General features: G+C 38.6%; 2 protein-coding genes across 4 annotated transcripts; one reads left to right on the top strand and one right to left on the bottom strand.

The window, feature by feature from the left end:
• Positions 1-105: 105 nt before the first annotated feature.
• Positions 106-18,324, top strand: LOC120731530. Of its 2 annotated transcripts, XM_040028579.1 has the most exons (17): positions 106-1,820; positions 3,671-3,844; positions 4,338-4,445; positions 7,443-7,534; positions 10,004-10,051; positions 10,301-10,345; positions 10,519-10,815; positions 11,415-11,726; positions 11,870-11,929; positions 12,260-12,346; positions 12,886-12,987; positions 14,276-14,294; positions 14,783-14,802; positions 14,952-14,992; positions 15,104-15,170; positions 15,983-16,023; positions 16,105-18,324. In XM_040028579.1, exons 4-17 carry the CDS (start codon positions 7,513-7,515, stop codon positions 16,144-16,146), a joined length of 1,203 nt encoding a protein of 400 aa, XP_039884513.1. In that variant the 5' UTR covers positions 106-1,820; positions 3,671-3,844; positions 4,338-4,445; positions 7,443-7,512; the 3' UTR covers positions 16,147-18,324. The 2 variants fall into 2 exon arrangements, with proteins under 2 accessions (XP_039884513.1, XP_039884512.1); XM_040028578.1 differs by lacking the exons at positions 106-1,820; positions 3,671-3,844; positions 4,338-4,445 and having other exon boundaries at positions 7,444-10,051.
• Positions 4,718-6,803, bottom strand: LOC120731531 (protein B4). Of its 2 annotated transcripts, none has more exons than XM_040028581.1 (5): positions 6,616-6,803; positions 6,306-6,541; positions 6,133-6,232; positions 6,008-6,057; positions 4,718-5,521 (listed from the first exon to the last, which is right to left on the bottom strand). In XM_040028581.1, the coding sequence occupies exons 1-5, from the start codon at positions 6,707-6,709 to the stop codon at positions 5,288-5,290; spliced, it is 714 nt and encodes a 237-aa protein (XP_039884515.1). In that variant the 5' UTR covers positions 6,710-6,803; the 3' UTR covers positions 4,718-5,287. The 2 variants fall into 2 exon arrangements, with proteins under 2 accessions (XP_039884515.1, XP_039884514.1); XM_040028580.1 differs by having other exon boundaries at positions 4,718-5,530; positions 6,616-6,802.
• Positions 18,325-19,394: the final 1,070 nt, after the last annotated feature.

Genomic DNA, 19,394 nt, shown 5'->3' with positions numbered 1-19,394 from the left:
TGAAAGTCTAACTTCTCTCCATCCTTGGTTGTCTATAAAAATCTGTTTTATGGGGTCATACACCTTTAACATTAAAGAGGGTTATAGTCAAAATAATACGAAGGTAAAAAACACAAAAACTTTTGCTCACTGGCATGATCAACAAACTGGTTTCAGGTGATTTGACCTTTTTGACATGAGAAGATGGGCATGGTCAGCAACATTACTCAGGTAGGCAGTGGTGTTTAAACAGTGATCAGCCTGCACTAAGGGGGCTGTCAGTGTGCTATCCCTATGTCCCGTGCACCAGGGATGTCAGACTCTGTTTACATCGTGGGCCACATAGAGCTGTGTTTGACCCTCTGTAGGCTGGATCAGTGAAATTCTCCTTCTGCCACTGTAAAGAAGTTTAACCACACATGGAATGATTCACATATCTTAGAAGAAGAAAACAGAAGTGCAGCTTCGACAGAACATCTCAGTTCTTCTAAAAAAAATAGATTCTGTAATAAATGGAAGAAATCTGTCAGCATGGCTCTCTGGGCTTAAACTGTAACACATAGATGTGTAAAATTACAGAAAGCTGTTAGCTTATTGCCCAGTAATGAAAAAACGTTTTTTTTCTGTAGACCCTCTATAGAAAAAAAGAAAGTTCTATTTTAGATAGTGAAAAATGCAGGAAATGTTCTGTTATTTAAATGCTTATCTGTTACTTAGGTAGATTGATGTAGTATGAGAGGCCATGGAGGAAGTCTGTCACTAGTAAATGTAAAACGTGAAAATGCAGTTAAAAGTCCAAAATCTATACCTTTCTTCACATTTTACAAAGTGGGCCAGTAGGCCAGATTAGAGCCTCTGATGTGTCCCCGGCCCATTTGACACCCCTGCCTACACCACTACGCCATCCCCACCCAGACCCGTAGATACGAAGCAGAATAGAGCCATGCTTTCATGTTGTTTAAGACCAATTCTGACCTGATCATCTGAGTGTTGCAGCAGAAGTTGAGACTCATCAGACCCGGCAACATTTTTAAATCTTCTATTGTCACATTTTGTGTGGAGTTGTAGCCTCAGTTTCTAGTTTCCTCACCGGTGTGGTCTGCTGCTGCTGTAGTTTGGAAAAATCCCAGCAGATCAGCAGTATCTGAAATAATTCTGGCACATGCAATCATGCTACGTTCAAAGTCAGTTTGAGCTTCAGCAGCTCATATGGAGCCTGTCTACATGCCTAAATGCACTGAGGTGCTGTCATGTGATTGGCTAAGATATTTGCAATGAAGATCATATCAACAATTATATGTTAACCTTTCTCATCGTCTCATAAAAGGGTCGAGAGTGTACAGAAAAACAAAAAACGTCAAAGCCAACAGATGCTCCACACAATCCATTAAATCTGCTGTCGTTTTAAAGACTTCTTTTTTCTCTGTTCCCCGCGGATGAAGGTGAAATTGAGCTGGGAACTGCCTCTTTCTTCAGACCTTTAGCTACACCCAGCAAAACAACTTCTTTTATTGAACTACCACAGATTTTATTTAACTGCAGAAAACTTACTGAACCTGAAACACCGGATAGCAGATCGTTTACGACATTCACAAACCTGAATCAGCGTGAACGTTTCTGTTTCTGACAGTTTTACATGTTGTTAAGCAACATGAACGTTGGGCACCAACGTCGTTTTACTGTTTACAACATTTATCGCTTCGATTGCGCTAAACTTTAACACATGCAAAGTAGTTGGATTTTTTTTTTTTTTTTTTAAGGTGACAAATGTGTCTCAACATATCAACGCCTGAGAGGTCACTGACACCCGACTACGACTCCACGATGTCACTTGAAGCCAGGTGAGCATGAAGCGACCAATATAACCAGGAAGAACTGCACAGTCATCAAAAATGATGTTCTTACTACATTCAAGTGTGAGGTAGGGATCTTTATCGCCGTGTACTGTGTGTTAGGTGTAAGTCTGCAGGCCACACACACGGGGTACAGCAGCAGCCGCCTAAGGGACGAAAGCTCCCGGTGAGAGGCGGGCAGACAATACCGATACCAACGCTGGTATCGGATCGATACTAGCGTGATAGGACCGTTACTTTGTTTCTATCCTGTTACGTCCCCCCAAAGGGGTCTAGGCATGCGAGTGAGGGGACCAGTAACAAATGAGTCCAGAACAGAATGAAAGGAAAACAGAGGTGTTTTTAGTAAATAAAATAGTCTTTATTAAAGATAATCTTAACATAAAGAGCCGGCAACGCCATTTTACCAATAACACTTGGAAAAAGGAAAAAAGGTTGCAATAACAAAGAACACAACAACCAAACAAAAACGCCACACCACGAGGAGGCACTTCCAGGGGCCCACAAGCTCACCCTATCACTAGCAGCAGCCCACACTACTCACATAAAGCAGCTATACTATTCCCACAACTCCACACCAAGAACACCCCCACCCTGCTCACAGCTCATCCCCAGCTTATATGACCTCAGAGAGGTGATTGCTGACTCGGCCCAGGTGGTAAATGAGTCCAATGAGCAGCAGCTGTCTCCCGGGGAGAGAGAAGAGCAAGAGAGAGACAGAGGGGTGGAGCAAGAGAGGAGGAGGCGGAGAAAAACACCACGCCCACACAAGGGCAGTATCAGGAGGCCCAGCTAGGACCCTAACATATCCTCTGTGGTCTGTATAAGCCCAGGTGTTTCTTGAAATGTAATAAATAAAAATATCTTCGAGAATACTGATTTACACTAGGGTCACAGCAAATATTTACTCAGCCAATCACATGGCAGCAAATTTAACAATGTAAGCATGTTGACATGTTCAAGTCGTGCTCCTGAAGTTCAAACAGTCCATCAGAATGGAGGAGAAAGGTTATTTAGGAACTTGAGAATCCCATCATAAACATACAGCTGAAACTGCTCAGAGTTTTTGGTCCATGTTGACATGATAACCTCACACAATGTTTCCAACACTGTGCTGAATCTATGCCATGAAGAATTTAGCCCAAAGTGATCCAACCCATTACTAGTAAAGTGTACCTAATAAAATGGCTGGTGATTGCATATTAACATTTACAACTGTTGGATGTTTCATGCACTCTAGAAATGACATTTAATACAACATTTACTCATGCCCTGGCGTGATGCTGATCGACTGTGATGATGGTTTGGAGTTCTGGGTGAATTTTTATTCTCTCAGTCATTTTTGTAATAGGTTAGTTCCCATTTTATCAGCACAACTTAACAGTGACATAATGGACTTTTTAAATAAAGCATAGATAGATTATAAGCAGACACCACACTAAAATGAGTGCTTATAAATCATTTTAAATGAATTTTTGTCCTAATGCAAAAAAAAACATTGAATTTAAAGACTTTAATTAATTTAATCTCACTTTTTTTTTTAAAGAAATTGTTTTATTATTTTAAACAGCAGTAAAAGACAGATTTTATCAGTAAGGAGACACTGCTCATTGCTTTTTACTGTAAGTGGAAAAAACATGCTTATATATGTAGTCACCCCACAGAGGCCCACTTTGAGGCAGACCAATTTTCAGGTTACAGCCGTCATCTGGAAAGCACGCTGTTATCCAAATACCGCTAGTAACAAACAGGAGGCCTCTACATCTTCTTTCAGTCCAATTATTCAGCAACTGTGGTGCAAAATCTGACTAAAATGTCTCTTTCAATATCTTATACAGTAGCTCAAGGCAGTGTACCTGTGACCACAGCGAGGCCTTTGATGATGTACTGAAGTACGTCGGTAAGCTTCAGGAAAGCCACAGCCAACTTGAAGAACACTTTAAAAACGTAAATGCGAGTCACCAACGAGACTACTCTTTGCTCTTTGAGGACCTTAAAGACCTACAGAACAGGTACTATATTACTCTATACAGCTGTATAGGCTGAAACCATCTGCTGTTTTTATGTAGTGTTGTGTTTTGCAGAAGGGAATCTCTAGAAGAGCGATTCATTGACTTGACAGAACAGTATCAGAATGACGTTTGGAACTTGAAAAAAGAGTTAGCCGCCACAGCGGAGAAGAGTGCTGATCGGTCTTCTGATGCAACACAAGATTTTTATGCAAGTTTCAAATAATGTTTTCCCATGACAAGAGAAGTTGTTTCAGTATGTAACTGATGTGCTGATTCTTCCTTTCTGTACAAAATAAAAAAAAAAAAAAAATCCAGATTTACTCTTTACTATTCCACCTCAGATAAAAACTCCAAAAACAGATTCTGACAGGGCTAAAAAGATGCCAGGCCCTTTTTAAACCACTATAAGGGCCTGGCATCTTTTTAGCGCTGGCTTTGTAACTGTACTTCTCCTTGGGCAGTAGAAAACTTCAATTCTGTCTCTGGCCTGCAGGAGGTGCTGGAGGCTTGTGAGAGACGCCAGTTCAAGCTGGAGCAGCAGCAGCAGAAAGAAGAGGATGCAGGGCATCCAGAGACATGGGGCAATACCACTGCACAGACAGTACTTGAAAAACTAATCGATGTATCGCTAGCCTTTATAACCGTGCTTTTGGTGCTGATGTCCACAGTGAGCAGCTGGGTGGCCCCATTTTTCAAGACAGCCCTTCTAATGCTTTGCATGCTGCTTTTTCTGGTCCTTTTGTCTTTCCTGTGGAGGCACTGGGATGTTATTTTAGAGTATCACCATTTACCCTTCTGCAATTAACATCTTGGAAACAAATAAAATGAATGCAGACACCACTCCGTCATCTTTATTACTGCAGTGTATGGAAACTTAAATCTAGTGCATGCGTCTTACTACAGAAAGCAATAGCCCATACAGTGAAGTCCGAGTTAAACAGGAATGAATCCTTTGTTTACAGGACCTGAATCTACAGCTGAGGATGGTCAACATATTCAGGGACATGCACCAGTTTATAGAAACAGTGACTCAGTTTGGTGAAGAGCCCACTAGGTCAGCTCGTTTACACAATTGTCTGCTGAGACTTGTGCAAATATGGTTCACTCAGAAAAGCTGCCACCTGAACGTTAAGTTCAGAATGTTTGCAGATGAACAACTCTTTATTTTGAAACCAGGTTACACAGCATTATAGACTTGCCGTCATAAACTCACAATTGCAAAAATCAGTCAGGTTTCTTTCATTGTAGGACATGTTAGACCTTCAGTAGCACAAATGTAGAAGGTCTGAAGTAAATTAGGCGCCAGATTCAATACATTTGCAATGCTTGGGGTTAGTTTGTATAGTCTAGTATTAAAGGTAATTAGAATATACTCAAATGCACTCGAGCTAAAAATTTAGATTTATTTGATAAACGATATAAAAACAGTCTAGAATTACAAGTTCAATCTTCAGACTTTGTCCCTCGTTTTCCGCTTGATTTAGAAGCCACTTTACTGTCCGCTATGGCAGCCTTGGCCTTTCCAGGCTTTGACTCCTTTGTTTTCTTTGCTTTAGTCTTGGTCGAGTCAGCAGTTTCCTCACCATCCCCAGTCGGTTTAGCTTTTTTAGCCTTTGGCTTCTTCGCTGGAGCAACCTTTGATGTAGAAGCCTCTTCATCCTTCAACTTTTTGGGAGGCTTTGAGTCCTAAAAGGCAAAAGGGGAATTTAGGAGACAGCAGTAGATTGAATGTCAGAATTTTATGAACACTGGAGAGAATGTAAACTACTTTACCAGACAAATAAGAGATCCTATGAAAACTGACACGTTCAGGACACTTTACCAAGCCATTAACCCCTTAAAGCTTGAATTGTAACGCAATTGCCAGAAAATTCACTTTAAGATGAATCTGACATATGATCAAACACTCCAAATCAAGTCATATGTAAATAAAATACATCAAATTTGCTACATCTGGCTTAAAATAAATGCTCAAGTCTATTGTGCAATTTGGGATTTTTCTCCAGTGAGGCTGTACATTTTGTTGAAATTTATAGTTCTGCAAAAGTAACATTCTGACCATGAATATAGATGTAAACTACCATGAGCTTCATCCACATGCTTAAATACATGAAGAGTCAACTTCCCAACTTCTCATCTAAAGCCAAACTTGCGCCCGCTCACCTCTTTGGACTTTGTTTGTTCATTTGCAGCGTCTTTCTTCTTTGTGGCACCTGTAAGAAATGACGAGTTGACACCGAGTAACAGCTTAAATTACTGCTCACTCGACGTTTAACGGTCATTCATACCCGCTTTCCTGGGCTTCTTGGCTCCATCCTTGGCTGCTTTTGGAGACTTCTTCACACTGGGCTCTGCGTTTTCGGCTTTTGGTTTAGTCTTCGGTGCAAGCTTAATAAAGACGAAACCCGTAATTGACATTTGAACTCTTCGTTTGAACGCAGCTGCAGATGTAACCTCTTACCCTAAATCTCCTCGTGGCCGTTGTCGCGCTGGAGTTTCCAGGCTTCACCAACGTCCCATTTTCCACTCCCTTCTTCAGGTTTTTGCGAACTAAAGTCTTCAGCCTCGCCAAATCCACCGACGGGTATTTTTCGGTGATATACTTCAGTATCGCCTGGGATGAAACCCCTTTGCGCGAGTCCAACGCTTGAAGTGCTTCTTTCACCATGATCGCCGTGGATGGATGAGGCGCAGCATCTACGCAGAGTAAATTTACATATAATTTTTAAAGTTCGTTCCATCTTAGAGATTTTCGCCTTTTGCGCACAGACCTGATTTCTTTTCCGGCTTCTCATCCACCGACGCTTCGCTTGTGGATGAATCGGACAGCTCAGTGGAGTATGCTGGTGGCCTTTTGGGAGGCATTTCACTAAAAATCTAAATTTAAAAACAGGACACAATAAAGGCAGACAAGCTAAAGTCTTAAAATATGCGTACTCTCCTTTTATTTGGCAACTGTCTCCGTTTTTATGCAGTTGTTTCCGGCATAATGAGACCAGGTGAACCGCATCGCACCAGGTGTGGTAAATTAGGATTTGAAAGCCACCGCGGATTCACCCAACTTAATGTGTTATCACTGAATCCTGTCACCTCATCCGGAGTCAAAACACCCAAGCAGTGCTTCAAATGCACAGATAGCAAGGCGACATTAAAACAACGCTGCCTTTTTATTTGAATCGTCGTTGTGGCTGAGACTGAAATCTCAGACCTAAATAAATGTCGGATCAATGTTAAATACTGATGAAACTTGACGGTGTGACGACAGTGACGTATGCTTTAATTGGCTGATCGAGATTTTGGGAATAATATTTAAAAATCACGGATTTATGACCAAGAGACAACCTACCCAGGGACTGAAACGCACTTTATCACATGCATATCTTTGCTGACTGTATTTGGCACTTTATGCAACCTTTTGCACCTCTTTATGATGATATTTGTAATAGTAAAATAAACTGTTTTAGGTGGTTAAATGTTATGCTCAAAATTAGCTTTTGAGATGTGAATTTAATCATTTTTAGTTTTAAACAAGTTGTTGACAGGTTTCTAAAATTTCACGTGCTTTATTCACATTGTGTTTTTGTATTTTCTTTTGTAGTTGGTGCAAACGCATTACACAGAGAATTTTCCTTTAGCTATAAGCAGTTCAAAGCTACAGTCTAGGCTGGATGGAGGCAGGACATCACAGAGGTAGGAGAAAATTCCCCAGACATAATTTCAAGCTAAATAAAATATTCTAAAAAGTATTTAACGTGAGTCAAATGAATAATAAGAAGTTTAATAAGGATAATATATTTCAACATCATTACACAATTTATCCTGGCTGTAGATACAGAAGTACAATACTCTGAAGTATTGAGTATTGTTAGTAATTTGCCTTTTAATAGGAGTTGAAATGCCACAAAAATTGATTAAATGAAATGTTTTTCTTTATCTGACTGGATAATTGCATGTTGATGTACATCAGTATGCCAAAATTAAAAGATGCCAGGTTATAACAAAACTGATCATTTATATCTGTAGTCCCAGGCCAGGTCACATAAAACATTAAAATGAACAAAGACATAAAGATACACAACAAAAATAGATACATAAATGAGTTCTGGGTGGTCACACACCTGGTTTGCTATCAGCCAGTGTTTGAGATGCTCCCTATTTTTGTTGCTGTTTAGCTTTATTACTGAAGTTCTCCGGTCATGTTGTTAATATTATCTCAATATTATCTGAGGGTGCAAAACTGATTAAGAAACAATATCAATGCTCAATGCAGAATTCATCAAATTTAGACTGATAGCACAATGTTGAACAACTATTGTTTGCTATCTCAGTGTGCACACTTGTGTCTGTGTCAAAAGCAGATGCGTGTCACACATTGTAGACGTGCGAAAATGATCTTTACTTTAGTAATAACCACCTTAGTGGCTTCCGTGTTCTCATAGATAAAATTACCTCCTAGAGAAAAAGGACAGGAACTAAATTTGTACTCACAACTCATCACTGAAACTTTGTATCTAATTTACATATGAAGCAAAATCAAATTTAGATTGCTCAGTGACTACAGAGGCAGACTTGTGATGAGTGTAAAAATGTTTGCGTAGGTGAGGATGAGTTCATGCTTGAGTTCAGCCTTGAGTCTTGAAATGCCTACAAACAAAGAATGGCTTTGATATGTTTATATTGAGGACTTCAGAAACTCAGCCGCAGCTCCTCTGAAAACACAATGTAGTGGTGACATGATGGGTTTTCCATTCAGAGTATGTTTTATGAATTTTCCTCTGGGGCCACACAGGACACTGGGACTCTTGTGGTAAGCTTATAATCGGATAACATTAGTATTAAACAGAACTGAGTCCAGCTTATTGATGCAGCCCTTCACAACAGTCCCAATTTCCCATGTGGTCCCTTGGGAAAATGAATTAACCACTCGTGCATTTAATATTAGTTCTCCATCCCTTTTTTGAATTTGCATGCAGCATGCACCATTACATTATGCGACTTTATTTCTATTTTGTCTATTTCATAGAGAAACAACAGCTCCAGTAACCCTAAAAGATACAATGTAGTGGGCTCCATTTTGCATCTTTTCTCCTCCACCTTCTTATGAATATAGTCTCCATGCATTCAGACATACAACAAAAGAAACACAAATAACATATCAAGCAGACATTACTTAAAAAAGAGGCTGATGATTTGCAATGAGCCATTGATTGAGATGTCTTAAATGTTGGATATGTAGAGCGCTCTGTTATTGTCTCTGGGTTGCAAGTTGGTAAAAAAAAATCATGTCGATCATGGTCTGTAGTCATGATTGTAACATTATTTCAGTATTATCCGAGAGTGCAGATGTAATTAAACTTAGTCTGATAGTGCAATGTTGAACATCTTTATGCATACTCAATTATTCAGGTAAGAAAATCTCCAAATGTTGATTCTGTTCATCTGGATGTAGTGTTTTCAGTGAATGCGGCACTTTCTGAATGTATCGTTCTCCCACTGAAAAAGCTGAGTCCCACTTTTGAGAATGTTGAACATCGTTTCAGCTGTTGTTTAGTGCGCACATTTGTCTGTATCAAAAGCAGATGTATATGATGTGTTGTAGAGGTGTTAAAAATCTCTATTTCAGTAAAAACCATCATTGTGACTTCAGTGTTGTCATAAATACATTTATTTAATAGAGCTAAAGGGCAGAAACTAAATTTGATTTGACCTCTCATCACTGAAACTTTGAATGAATCTATATATGAAGCAAGAAAACATTTAGACTGTTCAGTAAAGAGGCAGAATATCAGGTAACAGGTTTATCAGGTAACAGCAGATACAAAAGCTAAAATGTGCGCTTTACTGTCTTATGAACTAACTTGTGAATACTTCATGTGTTGCAGTGCTTTGAAAATAAATGCAAGTGATGCATGTGTGCAGATAGTGAGGCCTTTAACCCACACAAATTCAAAGTAAATGATGCTCAAATGTGCTCTTCTCATTAGCCTCTTTTCACCCCTCTGCTGTGGTTCTTTGTTTCTCAGTAAAACACGTATGGGTATTTTCGAAAGCTGCATCGTTGTGGCCTTTGGCTGTTGTTCAGTGCTGTTGCTTCCTGTCTTTTTAGTTTGAACAAGTTCTGCAAAATGACAATCAGTCTGTTTAATTTGGCTGTTGCAGTATTCAGCTTCATCATGGCTGGACACCTGCTGTTTGCCATCCTCATGAGTAAGTTAACTCTCTGTAGATTTCACCATAAATGAACTCAGGGTCATCTTTGCAAATTACCTACATTTTTCATGGCTGGTGATTCTATGGTTGTTAGTTTATTGAGAAACTATTGTTCTTGTTGGATTAAATCTGCATTTATACAGACTGTGAGCAAGAACTAACTCAAACTTTAACAGTTCAATTGTTTAAATGTTGCATATGTGTTCATATCCAGTTATTAACACATGCATGTATTTCCCTTGTTAGACATGTTATTTCTGACAGCTTCCTCTCATGAGTATCAAGTCCAAGGTCAGTCTGCAATTTACAGTTTTAATTTCAAACTGTTCTTTTAGCATCATATGAACTGATACAGTCTGCGAATAACCAAACAAAGTTTTCACACATTGTTTGTTTACAACAAAGTGTGTTGTCATAATAACCTTTTAGATATTTGATACACGTATTTCCCTCTAATCTTTCAGCTCTCCTTCCACCAACACTGACAGTGAACACATCAGTGATCTCAGAGACAGACTCAGTCACATTACACTGTCAGGCACCAGCATCTGCCTCAGTTCATCACTGTTATTTTTATACTGGGGAGCAACAAAGTAACAAAGGCAACTCGTGTCTACAGACACTGACAGGAACTGAACTGCTGTTTATGTCACATCAGAGGTCACCTGCTGAGGTCAAAGTCAGATGCTTTTACACAGTGAAATATGGAGCTGTGAATTCTCCTTCACCACACAGTGACACATCCTCCATCACCATACAAAGTAAGAGACTCTTCTTCCTGTTATTAGATCATTTATCATACAATTACATTTGGCAGGAATCTGGAGGACAGTGCTTCATGTTTAGGAGAGTATGTTAAAGTTAATTACAGTTGTTGTCAGTTATTACTTTGCAGGTCTCTGGTTATAAACATCTGGCCTACTACACTGAACTAAATTTGCAGATACAAAAACCTGATACAGAATCACTGTTTGTATTTAATATAAAAACCTGTTATGATAAAATTATGATGGATTTCAGTTACACCTTTCTGTCTGTTCATATTAACAGACGTGATGGTCCAGCTGATATTTAACCAGTTCAACATGTGTTTCTCACGCATCATCTGAGAAGGCTGAATGTCAAATTTTACTGATTCGTTGAATACATGTAAAATACATTTCAGCCTCCATGTGGTGTTAAAAGAAATTTCAGGGGATCGAAAAATGTTGTAAATGCTGTTGTTGTCAGTTGTAAAATATGATGACTGAGTGTTATAGTAGGACAGTTGTGATTATCACCGCTGTCGTTGTTTTTGTACTGGTAAAACATGCAGAATATGTGACTGATATCTAATGATACTGCATTGATCTTCATGTAGGTCAAACACCACAGATGAGCGTTCAGCATTTTAATGGAGAACATATTCATTTCGTTTGCTCTCTGCCTGGATCTGTGAAAGATGACACAAGATGTAATCTGTACTTTGGAGAAGCAAGTCGTCCAGTCCGAAATCTAGCTGTCTCCAAGGAAAGCAGCAGAAAAACCAAACAGAGGTTCTGCCAGTTTTATGTCCCAGTTGCTGATTTGAGGCATTTACATTATGTTCAACAAAAAGATGCCAGCTGTGATTACACTTTGGAAAATGAACCCAAGTCTTTGTCACCTCGCAGTGATCGATACAGCTTGAAAGGTAAGTCCAAGAAAAACTGACTTATTTTTATGTGTTATGAGTTTGATTCAGTTTTTTAGTTTTACAAGATGTCTGCTGCAGTGATTCCAAAAATAATAAAAAACAAACAAAAACACATTTTTTTTGTTTTTCTTTTCCTGTAGATATTGTGGAAAAAGAATCACTAGTGACTGTCATGAAATCATCATTTTCCACAACCGCAGGTAATATGTACAATACACATACATATCAACCCAGATCATCATCACGCGTCACTTCTTTCAAAGGTTTTGAACTCTTTGTGTACATTTATGCAGCAGCATCAAGAATCAACACGTCCAGTGCTTCTACTTCCACCGTTTCTGTGAACTCACCATCAGGAGCTAAATTACTGATGTGTTTTGTGTGGTATTATTTAACCACAAATTACAAGGGCTACAATTAGTCTGACATTAGTGATACAGAAAAGAAATGCAGTAGCAAATATATACTTAAGAAGTTGTGATATATTTGACATTGCGTTAATTATTTTGTATTTATGTGTTTTAAATTAGTAACTACTACTAATCTAAATCATGCAACTAGTATGGCCCCTGCAACCACAAAAACTGAAGACATGACATCAGGAGGGAGTAACACAGGTGAGACTGTTATGAGCACATTGAAAATGCAAAGCTATGTTGTTGTAAAAGTTTTTGTAATATTTCTGTTTTATTTCAGTAGATCACACATTTGAAAAACCTGTAAATAAAACAAACACTGATACGTCATAAAACCAACCCTCACAGGAGTAAAGTATTTCATATAGTGTATTTTCAAAACTTGATTCTTATATATTCTTATATAGCGCTTTAAGACTCACTCAGGGCTCACAGTGCTAATTAAAACTGCCCATTAAATTTATCACAATTTTTGTCCATACAACTGTCTCCCCTTTGAATTACACAACATCAGCACACATCTATTCTTTAAAATGTCTTTAACATTTTTTTAAATGTTAAAGACATTTTAATTACTAAAATTAAAATTACTAAATTACTGATGTTTTTATTTGTGGCAGTATTTAATCAGAAAGTAACATGTTAATCTAAGCCATATATTTAGTGTGAACCTTAGCACAGAGACATAGAACTGTCCAACTTTCGAGTTAAAAATGAGATGTGTTTGTGATCTCAAACAGGAACGTGGACACTGACTGTTGTGTTAGTCGTCGTTGGTTTCGGAGTCACTGTGGGCGTCTTTATACTGGTGCTGATGATTGTTAGATCTAAAAGAAGAAATGGTGAGATTTATGTCAATTGATATGTGAAAGTATTTGTCAATGTGCCGATGGATATTAATGTTAGAGTATAACATTTACAGTTTTAAAACTGATTTCACATTAGATTGCTCTGGTTACTCTTTTTGCCATCAGTCTGTAATAAATAATTTTTTCATGCAATAATATGTTACGTAGTGTTAAGGATTTAGGAAATAATTGTACTTTTAGATTTCTTGTATCAGAATCAGAATCAGAAAGACTTTATTTATCCCCAAGGGGCAATTAAGATACAACAGAGTAGCATGACGTTAAAGATAAGGACAGGACATAAACAGGCAATGAGAGTGAGATAATAAATACACAGAGTATACAGTATATACACAGTTTTAAAAGTACACAGTTTTAAAATTAAAGTGACTGAAAGGTGAATAAATAACTGTAAGTTACTAAAAGTGAATAAAGTGTCGGCAGTATAAAAGAGTGTAGAGTAGTTTATGTTTCTGGTGTGGGAAATGTTCTTATCGGCTGGAGTTAAAAAGCAGGGTGGCTTTGGGGACAAAGGTGGCTCTCCTCCTCTCAGTCCTGCAGGAAATGCAGCGGAGGCGTCGCCCAGAGGGGAGCCATTGGAATGCAGGGTAAAGAATGTGGGAGGGGTCATTGATGATTTTGGCTGCCTGTCTAAGGGCCTGTTGGCTGAAAACCTGTGCCAGAGTTCTGACAGGCAGGCCAATGATTTTAGAGCACAGTGATGCAGTGTGCTGCAGTCTGTTCTTGTTCTGAAGGCTGAGGGAGTGGAACCAGCAGGTGATGGAGAAGGTCATGATGCTCTCCAGGAAGGCATAATGAAAAGCTATCATGATGGGTGTGCTGACTCCAAAGGAGTTGAGTTTCCTAAGGAGGTGTAGCCGTTGGTGGCACCTCCTGAGAATCTCCTCTGTGTTGGCAGAGAATTTCAGGAGGTTGTCAAAGATGGTTCCCAGGTATTTGTACTCCTCAACTACCTCCACTGGCTTCCCATGGATGGTGGTGGTGACTGAAGCAGCCAGATCCCTCTGCCTACTGGAGAAGGTCACCACCATCTCTTTGGTTTTGCTCACGTTCAGTTCAAGTTTGGAGCTGTCACACCACCCTACAAACTCTACTTGTATTGCTTTTATACTTTCAGGAGGTCTCGTTGAATGAAAGTTTGTAGGTTTGTGTATGTTTGTTGAACTATACTGTAAATGAGCCACTGACTGTAAAACTGATCTGATGCCACTCAGCCTATACAGCATTCGGACTCTGACTTCTTTATTTCTGTTTTTCTCAGACAGATATTCTCCAAACAGGTAAGAAATCTAGTTTTCAGCAAACTTGAGCTTTCCCTTAATAAATGTTGATCACATCTCCCCATTCATTCCTGGACATTATTTTACAAAATGCAGAAGCAATAACAGAGACAGAGTTAAAGCAATGAAATAAAAGAAAATAGCAAAATACAGAATTATTCCTTCTTTTGAAATTAAAATATAATGAGGGAAACAGTTACTAATTTGCTCTGACTCACATTGAAACCATCTAATTATCATTACTCATAAGTTATACATCTGTCTAATCCCATTTACACAACCCAGCCAGAAACGCTGTAGGGTGGACAATGCCTTCAAATCCCAGAGTCTTTTCAAAGTAAAAGCCATCTTGTGTCTCACATGGGTTCTAACAATTTTTACTGTCCTATAATTTTTAAACTGACCGACCAAACCCACAATAAGCCTGCTTTTTATTTTCATTGTAATTTTATGTAACCTTTGCTTCCCTTTATTTATTTTACTTGTAGGTTTAAAGCCAAAAACACAGGTATTTTATTTATTTAGCTGCCAGTATCCCTGCATTCATACATTGCATGCCTTACATTGCACTGTAACATCCATCAATAATAGAGTAGACAGTATTGCATTTATATGTATTTTTATTCTCTGAGATTTTTTTATTTACCTCTGCTGCAGATGACTTTGTATGCATGGCAAATATTGACCATGGAGGAATGGTAATGCAAATGCATATTCCCATAACTTTAATATTCAATAATTTAATTACAAATGGTAAAGGTGCATTCATTTGTAATGTGTTATCTGTGGATTTTCTCTGTTGGATAAAGTCACCTGTAAGTAATGATGGAGCCTACAGTGCGATCACTTCAGTGGCTGGTGTCAGATGTACTACTGGTGAGCAACAGTTTTTTTTCTCAAACTTTAAACCTATCTAAAGTCTGTTTAGTACAATATAGAGGAAAAAAATCATGGTGTAATCATAGCTGTGAGAACGTGTACCAGTGGTGATAAAATAGTTTATGAGAGCAGGGGGTAGAAACCTCAACACCTACTGTATCTGTAGGGGGCTTTATATAAAGGCTGTAAATTACATTGGTTATGTATAGTTAATGAAATATGTGTTTAAAATTAAGTGAACAACTTTATATTAAGTTTTTCACTTAAAAGTTTATGTTTATAAACTTAAACTTAATATTTATCTATGAAGAACAATCATGCAAGAATATGTATACACAATCTGGATTACATACACAAAAACACCAATATATGACTAGAACAGCCAGATATAAGGAATGAATGTTGCAGATAAAACAGTGACCCTCTATATTTTTGATGATTCACTGTCAAAGTGACAGAGACAACACGTTGCCTGCAAACGTTCACCCTTTAGCATAACAACAACACAGGTGGTTTCCTTTTTGTAATCATATGAAAAAAGCCCAACAACAGTAAAAATCATAAAATAAACCTTTTCCATATTATTCATTTAATTCGAACGTATCTGAGCACTGAAGACTCTTAGATGTACACATTTCTAAGAGTAAAATGAAAAATTCATGACACAAAGCTACAAGACAATGTGTTTAAGTTTTTGTTTTTTCCCAAGATTTACTTTTGATTTTAGTGAGAGGGGAATCACATGCAGTGAATGCAGCTGCATCTGCCTGACTGAAAGTAATTTTAGGATTTGATTCTCTTACTTGCAGGTGCAGAGAAATTGAACAGAGAAGAGTTTAAATACGACGAGGTAAGTGACACCTGAGGTGCAGAATATCTTTTCTGAGCTTAACAGATGCTGCAGACTTAAAGGACTGTCTGTTTTCTCCAGTCTGATGTTTATCATGCATACGCCACCATCTCTGAGGAATGAGCTACACCAGTCCCACACGATATGACGTACAGCATGCTGCAGGCACACTGAAACATTTAAACCTGAGATGCTGTTGCCTTCCTGTAAACTTGAAGCAGTCTGGCCATTCTCCTCTGACCTCTGGCATCAACAAGGCATTTTACCTAAGAAAGCTGAAGCCCATTAGATATTTTCTCTTCTGTGGAGAGTACAGATCAACAGTTTGAGCACTACTCAGAAAGGCATGTCTGCCAACAACAATCATGCCATCCTGTTCGAAGTCACTCAAATCCCCTTTCTTCTCCATTCTGATTCCCATTTTGAACTTTAGTGGGTCATGTTGATTATATAAAAAAGCCTAAATGCACTAAGTTTCTGCAATTTGATTAGTTGATTAGGTGTTTGCTTGAAAAATCAGTTAAACAGCAGTAATAGTACCTGATAGCTGCACCCAATAAAGTGTCTTTAACTGTATACAGAAATACACTGAAAAACAACAAAGCCAGAATTAATAAACTTTAACATGATGAAAAGTGTAAACAAGAACAGAGACTATGAACATTTAACAGAATCATGTGGAGATATAATGTTTGGCTGACATACAATCAGGGTATTGTGGAAATGAATGCCGATTTAAAGAAAAATATAATTTTACAAAGTTCTGTGTGTGTGTGTGTTTGCAGATAGTGAGGCCTTTTACCCAGACAAAGTCAAAGTAATGTACAAACATGCTCATTTTATCTTTATTTCATCCTCCCTGTGGTTCTTTTATCTCAGTCCAACATGTATAGATATTTATGCAAAGCTGTTCTTTGTGCATCTTTGTGGCCTTAATGTGTCAGTGCTGTTGTTTCCCGTGGTTTTTAGTGTGAATGGGTTTTGAAAAGTGTATGCAGTACTGAATACTACTGTTAAAATATTCAGTACTGCATGTTCATCATGGACAGCTACTGTTGTCATCTTCATGTGGCAGCCAAACCTCCTGAAGAATTTTTTTTATCACTGTCTGTGTTGTTGCTCTATTTTGTTTATTAATTTACTAAAAAATTGTCCAAAACTTATTTCCTCGGTGTGACAAATGCAATGCACCTTCATCTGGACTTTCACTTGCAATCGACAATATAATAAATTTAATAGTTTTAATGTGTCTGCATTTGGTCAGTTATTGAATTTATTAAATATCATTTTGGATTTTACTCTTTCTGGGCATTACAGTTTCAACTCCAGAGTGTTTTAGAGTTTTCACTCTCTGACAGACACTGAACTGTTTAAACCTTCTGCAAAAAGGTCCAACCTGCACTCTTGTGTAACACCACTTTGAGCCATGAGATGGAGTAGTTAGTGGGTGGAGTCTTTCATGCGCAAACAGGAGAAGAAGATGAAATGCTGATGAAACCCAGATGTAACAGAATGACACATAAATCTTATGAATCTAATGGTGGAAATGATCATAACCAGCACCAACTCTTAGGTAGAAAACATGGTTGGAAACAATAAAAACTGGAAACTACCAGTAAACTCCAGTACTGGAGACATTGCTTTTAAAGATGGCGATGATGAAAATGGTAAAATCTCGTCTGGACTCCAAAAATCTAAGCTAACATTAATTATTAATGCAAATGCAACATTTTCTATCAGACAAACGGGGCAGTCACAGGAAGTTTTTTCTTAATACATCAAAGTTGCTCCATCCACTCCTTATGACGCTAACCTCAACTGCTCTCCAAAAACAATGCAAAAACAATGAGAGAGAAAGAGAATAGAGTTTATTTCCACTCATGTTCACACCTGTGGCTTATGTGTTTGAACAAACAAATTCTTCAGAAAGGCTCCAACTGTGGTTTGAACCTCCTTACAAAATAGATCTAACCACTACAACACTATGATCTCATTCTAAATGCTTTCTGCAGGCGTAGCTACAATTACACATTTTTGCTAAACACCGCCATCTAGTGATGAAAATTTATTAAAACAAACAATGTAGATCATTTGAAATCTACACGCCTGGCCTTATGTCATTAGAGTATGCAGGCATTTCTTGGAGTATGAAAGATTTGATACGACTGACTGGCACCCACACTCCCCTCAGCTAAATCCAACAGAACACCTCTGGGACATTATGTTTCAGCCCATCGATGTTTCAGTCCACCATCAGACGGTCTCTGTCGAGATCTTGAAGATTCAACCGGACAATATCCATCTTCTCATTCGCAGTATGCCCTGATGTTGTCAGGCATGCATACAAGCAACTGGAGGCCATACAAAGTACCGAGTATCAAATTTAGTTGTTTTAGTTTTAAATTTATATTCAAAATTAAAATGAAATGAGTGTTTTGAGTAGTCCCTCAAATCACCTTTCTTCCCCATTATAGAATAGAATAAAATAGAATAGCCCTTTATTGTCATTGTACATGTAAAACGAAACAGTAGGTGCTCCACACCAACTGTGTCGGAATAAATTGTAAATAGTAGACAGTAGGGATAAATAGCAAACAGGAGAAATATATAAAATCAAGAGGAATGTATACAAAAATAAGACAAAGGCACACATTGGAGAACAAAATAGTTGCAAAGTGCTTGGAGATGGTGCAAAGAAAACACTTGGTCTGTGTAGGGTCCATGTGTAAGTGGCCTGAGTGATAAAGGTTACTCAGACCAAATTGGCTCAAATTGGTGAGGTAAGGTGAGCAGGGTGGGGTGTGGGGGGGATATGGTTGTTGACAGACAGTTTAAGAAGCTATTTGTGAGTCTGGAGGTGTGGGACCTGATAGACCCGAGGCGCTGACCAGAGGGCAGCGGGTCAAACAGGTGCTGGGTGGGGTGCAAGGTGTCACCTGTGAAGGGCCTGGTTTACCAGAGACAGGAGGATCTGGTGATGGCCTCCAGGGGTGGCCATCACCAGATCCTCCTGGGGTGGTTCCCTTTGCCTCCCTGGTCAGTCATGTCTCTCAGTCTCAGTGTCAAGTCCACGTCTCTGTGTTATAGTTCCTGTTTAACATAGAAAGTCCGTGTCTCATGTTAGTGTATTCTGTTTTGCTTACCGTGTCTCGTCAGCTCTGATTTCTCCCAGCTGTGTTTCCCTCCTGCCTCCTGCCGCAGCCGTGACACAGGCAGTAGGAGAGTACACTGTACACTGAGGAGCGGTAGGCCAGCAGTTTCTGGTCCTGGCCTTTTCCAGGAGTTGAACTTCTACAAATTGTCTTGATTATTGAGTTACTAAGTTTGATTGGCAGATATTTGCATTTGCAAGTGGTTTAACAGTGTAACGT

Source organism: Simochromis diagramma, unplaced genomic scaffold, assembly GCF_900408965.1.
Source record: "Simochromis diagramma unplaced genomic scaffold, fSimDia1.1 OVJJ01000483.1, whole genome shotgun sequence".
NCBI lineage: Eukaryota > Metazoa > Chordata > Actinopteri > Cichliformes > Cichlidae > Simochromis > Simochromis diagramma.
The sequence above is the reverse complement of the archived record's forward strand: the minus strand, read 5'-3'. Positions and strand labels throughout refer to the sequence as shown.

Excerpts from the sequence above, each read along its gene's own strand:
- LOC120731530 (XM_040028578.1), top strand. The coding sequence starts at position 9,970 with ATGACAATCAGTCTGTTTAATTTGGCTGTTGCAGTATTCAGCTTCATC. Across the intron at positions 12,347-12,885 it reads ATCAGGAGGGAGTAACACAG|GAACGTGGACACTGACTGTT; the intron begins GTGAGACTGTTA and ends GATCTCAAACAG. Across the intron at positions 14,993-15,103 it reads ATATTGACCATGGAGGAATG|TCACCTGTAAGTAATGATGG; the intron begins GTAATGCAAATG and ends TGTTGGATAAAG.
- LOC120731531 (XM_040028580.1), bottom strand. The coding sequence starts at position 6,709 with ATGCCTCCCAAAAGGCCACCAGCATACTCCACTGAGCTGTCCGATTCA. Across the intron at positions 6,233-6,305 it reads CGGCCACGAGGAGATTTAGG|CTTGCACCGAAGACTAAACC; the intron begins GTAAGAGGTTAC and ends GTCTTTATTAAG. Across the intron at positions 6,058-6,132 it reads CAAGAAGCCCAGGAAAGCGG|GTGCCACAAAGAAGAAAGAC; the intron begins GTATGAATGACC and ends CATTTCTTACAG.